General features: G+C 44.4%; 2 protein-coding genes across 2 annotated transcripts; both read right to left on the bottom strand.

Moving 5' to 3' along the window:
* Positions 1 to 1,214: 1,214 nt before the first annotated feature.
* Positions 1,215 to 6,532, bottom strand: LOC127590223 (inward rectifier potassium channel 2-like). The gene is made up of 2 exons (XM_052049722.1): positions 6,279 to 6,532; positions 1,215 to 3,838 (listed from the first exon to the last, which is right to left on the bottom strand). Exon 2 carries the CDS (start codon positions 3,610 to 3,612, stop codon positions 2,308 to 2,310), a length of 1,305 nt encoding a protein of 434 aa, XP_051905682.1. The 5' UTR covers positions 3,613 to 3,838; positions 6,279 to 6,532; the 3' UTR covers positions 1,215 to 2,307.
* Positions 6,533 to 7,067: 535 nt separating this feature from the next.
* LOC127590240 (inward rectifier potassium channel 16-like) lies at positions 7,068 to 11,937 on the bottom strand. Its single transcript, XM_052049749.1, has 2 exons — positions 11,188 to 11,937; positions 7,068 to 8,403 (listed from the first exon to the last, which is right to left on the bottom strand). The coding sequence occupies exon 2, from the start codon at positions 8,381 to 8,383 to the stop codon at positions 7,286 to 7,288; it is 1,098 nt and encodes a 365-aa protein (XP_051905709.1). The 5' UTR covers positions 8,384 to 8,403; positions 11,188 to 11,937; the 3' UTR covers positions 7,068 to 7,285.
* Between the last annotated feature and the right edge of the window lie 223 nt (positions 11,938 to 12,160).

The following is a 12,160-nucleotide window of genomic DNA, read 5'->3' as shown; positions in this document are numbered from 1 at the left end:
AATGTAATTGCATAAGTCATCCAGCATTCATGTAAAATGCTGTTTATGTACACAAAACGGGACGGCAGGGAGTATTTAGACTCTGAGCTGAGCTGTGTTGCACTTTCATTGGCTAATGTGGAAAAAGCCCAGCGGCGGAACAAAGCTCCTATATGTAGAACTAAATCAAATCTGGATCGATAGGGCCCCTGCCTACGTCTCAGGGCAGGCACGGAAATTAACGAAATTTGCAGACCCGATGTGTCATAATGCACATTCATCTGTGAGCCAAGCACATTGATCGCCTCTTACGCAATCACGCATCGAGCGGAACGCTTCTTCTGAGAAAACAACGCAGTGGTTTTCAATGTGTTTTATTGCAAATGAAAGAGACAAAACTGCTTTCCACAACCGTACAACATTTGTGACAAAATATGTTTTATTTTGTTTTATTTTTTATAAGTCTGGTTGGTGCAGGCAGGTGAGACAACCCTGATAGGGGGAAGAGGCTTGCAAAAGTGATCCTCCGGTTTCATGGATTTCCCAGGGATCAGTAGCTATAAATAAAAGTGCCGTGAGTTTTATTTGTGGCTTCAATCCAGACATCATTAAGACAAAGCAAGGGGTCCACTGATGACTGCAGCGACGCGTGAAAGGGTTCAATCGAACGTGCACGACACTGACCTCCATATAGACGACACCAACAATTGGCCATCGCAGCCGCCAATCAATGTTAGGATATTGACGTGAGCTACATATGTACATGTTAGGCCTCAGCTAAGATGACAGTGGTAGCAGTCTGCTAACAGAAACAAAGCATGGGAAAATGCACACTGGACTCATGCTCATCAGTAAGGAAGATAAAAAAAGTTGACTGCATTTGTGTATCGAGAAATCACGAATAATACGTTTCTGGCTCCAAGAGAAAAACCGGAAAGTGTGTTACTTAGCAGCACTACAGCATCCACGTTCCCAGCTCGGTATCGAGGTTTTCCTCTCAAGTCGCTGTTATTGCACATTGGAAGAGGCGGACTTCTGTCATGAATCTTCTGCCGAAGAATATAAATATGTTTTTTTTTTTTTGTTAAAGAAACCGGCTCATTAACAATTTTCACTCTGGCACAAATGGAGCAAAAATGAAGTGACCTCCCGAATGTGCACATAGGCCTCGTTGTGCCCTGTACAATTCAATCGAATGCATTAAATATTCCAATTGAAGAAAAAAAAATCTCACTAGTAAGTGAGCATAATCATGGAAGAAAATGAATGCAAGTATGAGGTGATCATTTGACAGGATTGCTTTCAAATAGTGGGCTTGTAGTTTTAATTGGTTCAGAGCTGCACTGGACTCGACATACTTTTGGGGTTTTTGGTTCCTTATTTAGCTCTATGAGAGAAACACTACAGTTACTGACCTCTACAACCACAATAATAAACATATTGTGAAATGAATACGGGCGTCCCGGTAGTCCAGTGGTTAGCACGTCGACTTCACAGTGCAGAGGTACCGGGCTCAATTCCAGCTCCGGCCTCCCTGTTTGGAGTTTGCATGTTCTCCCCAGGCCTGGGGAGAACCGGGTACTCCGGTTTCCTCCCACGTTCCAAAAACATGCATGGCAGGCTGATTGAACACGCTAAATTGTCCCGAGGTGAGCATGGTTGTTCGTCTCTGCGTGCCGTGTGATTGGCTGGCAACCGGTTCAGGGTGTTCCCCGCCTACTGCCCGAAGACGGCTGGGATAGGCTCCAGCACCCCTCGCGACCCTAGTGAGGATCAAGCGGTTCGGAAAATGAATGAATAAATGAATGAAATGAATACTTCACTGACAGCTGAATTTTTCATGCCGTTCAAATCTTATGTTTGTCTGCATCTTCATTTTAGCGACAAGCTCCTGTTCAAAACGTAGGCCACAAGAGGTGCAGATTGAATTGCATATAAATCTGCAAAGCAGCCCCGAAGAACTTTCAGCCCGTGGGCCAAACACGACAATTTTATCTGGTCTCTCAAATACAACCTCAGAGGAAAGATTCAACTCACAAATGCTCGTGATTTCTAATAATAAACATTTGTTTGATCCTTTCGTTGAGCATGTTTTTAAATATTGTGTAGTCCTCCGGGGACTTTATAAAAACAACGATGGTCCCTCATCAGAAAAAAAGGCTCCTCACCAATGCTATAAAGAAAGGAGGGTGGGGGGCTACACTAGGTTTTAACTATTGCACTACAGTGTAGACTTAACTTTGCATTCCCATGATTGTTTTGGGGTTGTGAAGGGCGGTGAAAACTTTCCAACCCTTCTCCATCCTGATTATATCTTAAAGTGCAGTGTTATAATTCCGATTCAGCAGTCAAAGGTCTTGAATCTAGAGAGTCCAGATTCTGTTCAAAGTCTGAGCCCGCGTTGTCGTCTTCGGGCGGGCAATTCTCGGCGTCCCTCGTCGCGCCGTGATCCGCCGCCGCCTCCTCCAATTCCTCCTCCAGCTCGATCTTTTCCAGAGCCACCTCATTCTCATAACAAAAAGAGTTCCTGGGGCTGCAGGCGTTGGATGTCTTCTCTGCCAACTCTCTTGCGCTACAGTGCGGCGTGCCGGAAACCTCGTAGGTGTTGTCAAAGCGCGAGTAGTCCACTTTGTAGAAGTTCTTGTCTTCGAAGAGCACCGGCTCGAAGCGGTGGCCCCAGAGGATCTCGCTGGCCACGTAGGAGCTGCGGCACTGAGTGGTCATGGCCGTGGCCTCCACCATGCCCTCCAAGATCACCACGATCTCAAACTCGGACATCTCCAGCCTCTGCTTGTTCATCTCGTAGAAGGGGCTGTCCTCATCGATTTCGTGGACGATGGTGATGGGAGACACCAAGAAGATTCTGTCGATGCCGCTGTCGAAGCCAACATCGATGTCCACCTGGTCCAGAGGGATGAACTCACCTTCCACCGTCGTCCGCGACTTGAGGAGCTGTGCCCTGACGTGAGCCTCCACGAGGTGGCTTTTCCTCAGGTTGCCCACGCGCCACATGAGGCACAGTTTGCCGTCCCTCATCGCCACTGTGGCGTAGTGGCTGAACACCAAAGTTTCATTCCGTTTTTTGGGCTTGGCCATCTTGGCCATGACTGCGCCGATGATGAAGGCATCGATGATGCAACCCACGATGCTTTGGAAGACCACCATGAACACGGCGACGGGACAGTCCTCGGTCACGTAGCGGTAGCCGTAGCCGATGGTGGTCTGGGTCTCCACGGAGAACAGGAAGGCAGCCGTGAAGCTGTCCACGTTGGAGACGCACATCTGCTTCTCTGCCTCCAGGTCGCCGTAGGAGAGCGCCACCAGCCAGAAGACCAGGCCAAAGAATAACCACGAGAGCAGGAAGGATAGGCAGAAGACGAGAAGCATCCAACGCCAGCGGATGTCCACGCAGGTGGTGAAGATATCCGCCAGGTAGCGCTGGCCCTTCTCGCTCATGTTGATAAAGTGCACGTTGCAGTGGCCGTCTTTGCGCACGAAGCGGCTCTGGCGCTGGTGCTCGGCCTTGTTGACGTCGCCGTTGCCGTAGCCGTTGGGCACGGCGATGTTGGCCAGCTTCATGCCGTCCTCTTCGGAGGACACAATGCTGTAGCGGTGGCTTCGTACGCTCCCCATCCTTTCGGCCTGGGTGGGATGGGCCGCCTCTGCTTTGGAAAACAGTCTAAGTTTCTGGTGCAAGCGTTGGAGAAACAGTTTTGAATGATCCCGGGGCCACGGCAGGAAGAAACGATTCCCGCCGGAGCAGATCCTGACGGCAAAGGGAGGCCTCGGCGGGGATCTTTTGCCAGGGTTGGAGTCACTCCTCTGTGAGGGTTTCTTGGGGCCTCATCGGTGGAGTCGGCTGTGGAAATGAAAGGAAGGGTGAAGCACACTATTAAAGTCATTGGCAGGAACCAAAGTTAAGATCAAGTGCATGCAGGCGTGTGACTACATTCTACCTAAATAATGCATTGCCAACGTGAGCTACAAGATATTAAGAAGCAGCTCTTGTACTTTAATTGTAGAGACTAGATTTTAAAAAAGAGCCAACAATTACACTGTTAAAAAGAATACGACTTGTTTGATTTGATTTCTTCGTACCTAACATTCTTTGCAGCCGCAAATTTCGCTAGCTTCAAGCATTTTTCTTTCCCCATTCAGAAAGACAATTGAAATTTTAACGTGCCGCTCAGTGACCAGCTTTGGCATCCCGCATGAGTTTTCTCCCACCATGTAAGAACTCACCAGTCGTTTGCATCAATAGTTGAATGGCGCAATGGCAAGTTATTATTTCTAGTCCCATTTAAACTACCGGTAAGTCTGCAGTTAGCCAGCTAGCTATTTCAACACCCTAAAAATTCATCTTCACTGGATGTCACATTTGACAAAACAGCTCAGGGGTGTAATTTTAAATTCAAGAGGTGATGCGGTGGATTAATTAGCCTGTTGTCTGTCCACCAGCTGAGCGGAACCCTGAAGGCTCGCTGCTAGCTATTACGCCCCACAGCACTACGACCCAGGGGGGGACATATATTTTGTACTGTAGCCACTGGAGGAGTTCGAGGGATGTCTAGCTCCGGCGCTCGCGGTCCGCCATCATGCTGATTCAAAGGATCAGCTCATCAGCAAGCTCTGACGAATCATAAGAATGATCCTCATCACTTGCATCAGGTGTGTTACAGGAGGTATAAACGGCAAACAGGCAGGACTGCGGCCCTTGGGACACCACTGAATTAGGCGGACCTTGTTTCACAGCTCAGACATGAAAGGATGTGTCCACATAAGGACTTTGTTGGTTGAAGTCTCAGAATTGTTTTAGCGGGCTGTGGGGTCACTCATTATTATTATTATTATTATTATTATTATTATTATTATTATTTTGAAGCCTCATTTGTGATACAATCCTTTTTTAATCATTGAAATTTGCACTTTTCAGGGACTCTGAAATAAGAAATTCCAAAACTGGTACGATTAGAGGGGCCTTTGTTTACTCGCTGAAAGGAATCTTGTCAAGTCAAATTTCATTATCTGATGGCAGATGATTTAGCTTAAATTAAATCAGTCATTTCTTCACTTTCTAGTTTAGTTTTTTTAGACCAGTTTTTGTGGTGTAAAGATTTTCATCTTGCTTCATGTGAGTATCAATTTGCTCGATCTCGTCTGCTGAGATCTGTTCACGTTTATCCAGCGAGCAACACTGAAACCCACATCAAATTGCCCTCATTGCATTTTACATGCAAGAAAAATGTAAGAAGCTAACAAGTGTAAGTTTTGCTGTCTTTACTGGAGCGGGGGTATGATAACAAATGCCTAAATGATCCTCGTAGCTATTTAGAGAGGGTGTATCAGTTCCTCTTTTGCGAGCGACAGTAGCCTTGCGTAATATGTAACTGGGCGGCAAAGGCGGTTAAATTAGAAAACGTATTGACTCGGTGTTGCTGGCCTTGACGTTCTATTAGAATTTCACATCCACTGGCTGCAACCAGGCCACAGCCAGCAACTCACTGTGACGAAAGCCCATCGGTGAGGTTTAATTATAATTGTGAAAGCACGGAGGTCGATTCATTAACTTGATGCTTGAATCGGTCCCCTGAAAGTCAGGAAAAGTCATTGGGGATAAAATATGCACGGCCTGCTCCCAAATCCCTCAGCATCATCTTTGTTTCCCTCACCTAACGACGTCAAGACGAGACAGATCGCACATACGCACACCTTGAGTAGTTTCACAACATTGCGTTTAACATTGTGTTTTTAAATGCGATCGCAACAGTCGATTGAACCCATGTCCGTGGAGCCGAAAGTGTGGACTTTTGTAAAGAAAAGTCACAAACAGGTTGTATTCATCCATGCATTCAAAGACAAACAATGCATTGTTGGAACAAAGTTACATGAAATTGGATGGATACAAGTTCGTGAAAGTTTCTGTCTGAAATGTGCTTTACCTATTCCATCACTTTTGCCGCAGTGACAAAACGGTCAACAACTGAGGCTGCTCAATAGAAACTACTTCAAGAAAAACGACAATTTTTGGGGCTCTGGGATTACACAAATCAATGATGATACGTTGAAGATATAACACTCTTTTAAAAAAACGTATAATTATCATAGCTGTTTCACCTTTTGCAGTGTTTCACTGTTTTAAATGACTATTACCATGTAGATCCAATGTATGATTAGGATTTTCATTATTATTATTATTATTATTATATGACAGGTACATGTTTTACTAACACCACTACTACTTCTCTTACTAATGAAACACTCATCATGATAGATTCTTCTTACAACTAGAAAGTGCTCACCTGTTGGCCCTTGCCAAGAAGTGCTGCTTCCTGATTTTTTTTATGTCCCATAAATGCAACACGCGTCAACTCGCTCCGTTTCGATCTAGCTGGTCCACTGTTGCAGTTATCACCCTCCCCGACGCTGCGGTCCGGTGCACCAAATTGTGCCATAACCGTCGAGAGCAAGAGACTCTTTTGTGGTTCTATCAAAGAGCGAAGCTGATTAAAACGCGCACGCACATAGACAACGTCCCAGTCTGGCCACGCCTCTCTCGCACTGCTGGCCAATAGGAAGTCGGAGCGACTGTTCAATGCTCAGGGAACCAAAGCATGATTGGGGGTGGGGGGGGTGAGTGCGTGAATGGTTGTTCGTCTCTGTGTGCCCTGCGATTGGCTGGCAACCAGTTCAGGGTGTCCCCCGCCTACTGCCCGAAGACGGCTGGGATAGGCTCCCGCACCCCCCGCGACCGTTGTGTGGATAAAGCGGATCGGTGGATGGATGGATTATTTTAGCTTTTTTTTTTTGATTGATGTGAATGTCTTGGTTATTTTTTAGCTGTGCATGTTAGTAGTAGTATTTACGTTTAGTTGAATAGAATCATTACAGTTGTAGGAGTAGCAATATTTTATTTGCAACATGTTTTACCAATGTTACAGCTTGTTGGACAATCAGCAAGATATGTAGAAGTATATGTATTGTAACTACTCATTGTTTTTCGACCATTTTAAATCATTGATTTTTTTTGTTCATTTAATGTACAGTATTACGATTTTATTATCATTACATATAAAAATAATGACCGGTGTAAAAGTGGGTGCTGTCTGTGGCCACAAGATGGCAGTGTTTTAGCTGATAACGAGGTTTCCGTTGTTTTGCGTTCAAAACTGACCACTTCAATCGTCTCATCAATGGAATAGAAACAAATAAGACTTGCATTCGGACATTTTATTATGAACATCCTGTGGGAAACAAAATAGAATAAACTAACAAAAAATAATATATATTAACAAATGTGAAGCTCCATCTACAAATGTGTTTGCTGCGTGACCTCCTCCATACAGCGGCGTTCTCTCTTCATCAAAAGGCCATGTCGAGTCTTTCGCTGGTCAAATTGCTCGGCACTCAGCATGGGGGTGGGCACCCACGTGGTCTCGTTAAATAGAGCATAGTCCACCTTGTAATGCTTCTTGCCCACTTTGAGCACCTCCTGGAACCGTTGCGCCCAGCGGATATCCGCAGGCGTATAGGTGGTGCGCGTCTGGTGGAGCATACCGGTGGAGTCGCCCGTGTAGGTGAAGGACACCACAAGCTCAAAGTCCTCCACCAGAAGCTCGTCAGGGCCTATATCATAGAGTGGGCTCCCCGGGGCAAGCTTGTGTACGACTATGGCTGGCGTAGCGAGGGCAAGCTCCTGCTCCTGGATGTCCAGATGCTGGTATGAAATCACCACGGGTTTGTCAGATTGTTTGGAGTGGCGTATAAGCTGCGCCCTGGCAACGCCCTCTAAGATATGATTCCCTCTGAAGTCTCCTAGCCGCCATGACAGACACAGGACGCCATCCCGCTGGTTGACGACTGCATATCTACTGAAGCCCACCGTCTGAGCCCTCTTCCGCGCCGACGCCATCTTAGCGACAGCGATACCGATGACAATGGTGTCCAGGAGGCAGCTAATGACGTCCTGAATCGTCACCACCACCACAGCTACCATGCAGTTTTCCGTCATCCCCCTGAAGCCATAACCAATGGTTGCCTGCGTCTCCATCGAGAAGAGAAACGCCGAAGTGAAGTCGTTGACGTTTAACACGCAGGGACTGTCCACATCTTCGTCTCCGTGCACATATGCGATCAGCCAGTAGCAAAGACCGAAAAACAGCCAGGAGATGATGTAGGACAGCGAGAAGACCAGGAGCATCACCCTCCAGCGGCTCTCCACCAGAGTGGTGAATATGTCCAGCAGGTATGGACTCCAATCCCTGGGGACCCTGTGGAACACCACGTGGAACCTGCCATCCTTATGCATGAAGCAAAGCTGCCGGCCCTCGTTGTGCCCGCTGCCCACGGTGTGAATGGTGGTAAAGGAAGTGTCGACGACCACCTCGTCAGGCCTCTCGGTGCTCATGGTGACCACCGTTCAGTGCCCTGCGAAGACCCACACATCGAGTAGAACGTTAGAGTTTGAGTGGAGGAGAGTGAAGATGAGACCGGTTTTACATGAAAGCATTGGCGGGTCATGTAGTTCATCCCTGTGCCTTCTTTGGGGATTTCGCTGTTTCGGTAAAATGAACCCTGCATGTTCGCAATTGATCATTTGCAAATTCACTTATTGGTAATTTTGTTGTTTTTCTCAACCTATCCTCCTCCTATTGGGTGAAAAGCTCCCCCACTGACATTTTTATGCTCAGCCCAAAGCAGTTCTCATTGATGACATTTTAGTCCCAAGTAGGGTGTTGACAAGCGTCACTTCGACAAAAGGTGTACATTGTCACCCCCTTGTGGCATATCTGGGTGTCAATTAAAGTTTCTTTATTTATATATATTATTTCTAGTTTCTATTATTTATATATAGAAAACATCCAAACGTGATATGCATGCATTAACATCTAGAGCAGTTTAGAATATATATATATATACACAGTATGTTCTATCGTAAAATGACCCACAAAATAGTTTTTCTAGTCAAAGTTAGCTGGAATAAGTTTTACTCTGACCAACCTAAGCAGACAGATGTATGATGACGTCATCAATGATGAGTGGTCTAGTCCTGTGACGATGAATTTGAAAAAGGAATGGTTCAAGAAACATCAAATGGCTAATTGAGTTTGTTTCGGGGGCCAGCACTTCACATGACTGACAACGGCAACAGAATGAGGTTGAAGTCTGACTGGTGAAAAGAATCTTAACATTCACATGTACTGGAAGCAATTTAGCTCTGACAAATGCTTGCAAAATGAAGACAATTAAAAGACTGTTGGGAATCGATGAATAAAATGTCATTGACCAAATTGAATTTAGGTTGCCAATGTATAGGCCAGTGCTTCTTATACTGTGCAAAAGTGAGCCTTTCATGTTCAAGAGAGCAAGTGTGCCTCTGGCGGGACTCAAGAACTGACCTTAAGAACAATGACGACCTTTCTCATTAGTTGATTATTGACTCGAACTTACATTGCTGTTCTTGCAAAGCACTGCAAAGCATCGATGGCTACTCAATGTAAATTTAAAATAGACAAGTCAGAACTCAAATATGTTTTTTCACCTGAATTTTCAAGATGCATGAACTCCAAATATCATCCAAGAACATTAAAACATATTTCTTTTAGAGAATACAGCATACAAACGCAACAATATCTCCATTGCCAATGATGACAATATAACTGTAAAAACAAAGTCATACTGGGACTCATCAAAACATGCCGCACTTTAACAGTTCTTTCTTTTTATGCACTTGCTGCACATGACAATGATCAGTGTTCAAATGTAACAAAAAAAAAAAAAAACACTACATGTTACTATTTTGATGATGGAAAAGTTCATTGCCCGGAACAACTTTTCCATTATTTCTTCAGAGAAATATATGAAACAATTGCAGTGCATTGGAAGCAAACAATTCATGTCAGGTGAAATTCAAATGTATGACATTAAAAAAAATACAGAAACAATTGTAGAAACAACAAGAAGTGAGGTGGAACATACAGTATAACAGAGATGTACACAACATTGTGGAGCACCCACATTTCAGCCTATTCGAAAAAGAGATGTAGTGCTTATGTGGCTGTTACATTTTTTTTTTTTTTGGTCCAATCAGATTTCAGCCTCTGTTGCCGTGTCAATCTAATCTGCCCAAGGCCGTCACAATCAACATTACTGTAACGCAACTTTAACATTATGCACATTTTCAACATTCAATTGAACAATTCTTTGTGTACCACACTTGACTACTTTAAGGTTAAATGACGGCGGCACATGGATTGGCTTGGGGGTCAGTGCCTTGCTCAAGGGCACATCAGGCAACAATTACTGTTATTAATGTGTTTTTTTTAGTTGTTGTTGTTTTTTTTTTATTGATGTCAATTATTATCCCGAAACGGCTTCCATCTCGAAATGCTTCCTCATAGGTTGAACTTTAACCATGTACACTATGTATCGTCACGAACATAAAATGTTCCAGGACACAGAAGTCGGGATATTTCCATCACTTTCCTGCAGTCCATCAAAATCAGTAATCTTGACAGCTGCTCAGATAAGCCATGAGACTTTTGAGTGCTACGTGCGGAGAACTGATCGAAACATTCCTAAAGCTGTGTAGTCATTCACTTCTGTAGTCATAAAACCAAATTTATGATGTGCTCTAATTTGACACCTTTTAGTGATATAACTGTTCCCAACATATCTTGAGTAGGACAGTCATGCAAATGTCCTACCATACAAGTGGAAAATGGGAGACGATCAACGAAAAGATCGAGACAATAAAAGTTATTGCTTGACATTAGTATTTTACTTTTTCTGCTAATAACTAACTAGAACGAATATGGCACTAGGATCCAAAGAAACTAATCATGACAACGATCTAAAAAGCCAAATTATAATCCCGCAATAATGATTATATGGATTAAAAATCGAAATGTTTGTGCTTCATTCCAATGCTCCTTCCAGGACAGGACGATCCAGACCTTTACAGTAGCTATACATGGTCACAACTACTCACTAAGCCGCAGTCATGTTTTCGTCGTTCTTTGCATAGAGCATACAATATATGCCTGTGAGCATTATCTTCCTCCACGACTCACTCCACCATTTGTGTTTTGTCATGGAATGACAAGGATGGTTTTTGTGGTCTGAAAGATATCATGCATGTGCGTTTTAACGTGCCCGGCATTGTAAACGCATCCTTTTTAACCTCATACAGAGACTGTTATGAATGTCAACTTACGTGGTCCGATGGTGCTTTCCCGGTGTCTAAAAATCATTAGAAGGGTGACCTCGGTGCTTGAGAGTGCAGAGAGTTTGGCTTGGTCCTGAGGCAAAGTCTCCTTTTCTACCTTCTGATATTGCTGCCACCACGTCTCTCGGAAGCCTTATTGGAGAATCTGGAAGAATTTATGACCTGTGGAACACTTTAGGAGTTGCTGAGGACAAAAAAACAACGCACACACACAAATCAGCTGTCCTGTCCTTGTTTACGTGTGCGTGATGAAATCCGAATTTTATTGTACTTTAAAGTCTTGCAGGGTCTGACGCAGATAGGCGGAGTATTATTAGGCCATTTAGTAGGGGGGGGGGGGTTCCTCCAAGCATTTCCGTGATTCATTAGACAGAAAGTTAACCTTTGCTCAATCAGGCGGAGAGAGGCTGTTATTGGCACAGGATTTTCTTTCATCTAAATTGTCCTCCGTTTGGTCCGTGATAAGGCGAGAGGGATCACAACCGAGCCCCTGGATTTTCGAGCGGCTTTATTGTGGCCATAACGCCACCCAGAAAGAGGTCGACAACAACAAACTGTTCGTGTTGCGGTTGGGAAAATAAGTTCGCTCCTGAGTGTTAAAGCGTATGGTTTCCATTTTACGGTGTGAGGATGTGCAAAGGAGTAGATAAGAAGCATTCCTGAGCGATAACCTTTTATATTTGACACTCCCTTTATTGAACACACAGATGACAACAAAAATTATGCTAACAGGTGGTATGACGGGGTGGGGGCACTCATTTATGTATTTAAAACAACAAACGCGTGACAGACTACATTTCTTATAAGCAGGGAGGACTTGACTTTGCAAACGGTACAGTCCTGGTAATGATAAAAACAAAGGGAAACTTGAAATACTAGATTAGTTACATTGAGATTCTTAAATTTGGTCTGAATCAAAATCAATTTTTGATTTTGATTAAGACCAATTTTCGTCCA

The sequence above is a fragment of the Hippocampus zosterae genome, chromosome 17 (assembly GCF_025434085.1).
Source record: "Hippocampus zosterae strain Florida chromosome 17, ASM2543408v3, whole genome shotgun sequence".
NCBI lineage: Eukaryota > Metazoa > Chordata > Actinopteri > Syngnathiformes > Syngnathidae > Hippocampus > Hippocampus zosterae.
This window is presented reverse-complemented; position numbering and strand designations above follow the sequence as displayed.

Excerpts from the sequence above, each read along its gene's own strand:
- LOC127590223 (XM_052049722.1), bottom strand. The coding sequence starts at position 3,612 with ATGGGGAGCGTACGAAGCCACCGCTACAGCATTGTGTCCTCCGAAGAG.
- LOC127590240 (XM_052049749.1), bottom strand. The coding sequence starts at position 8,383 with ATGAGCACCGAGAGGCCTGACGAGGTGGTCGTCGACACTTCCTTTACC.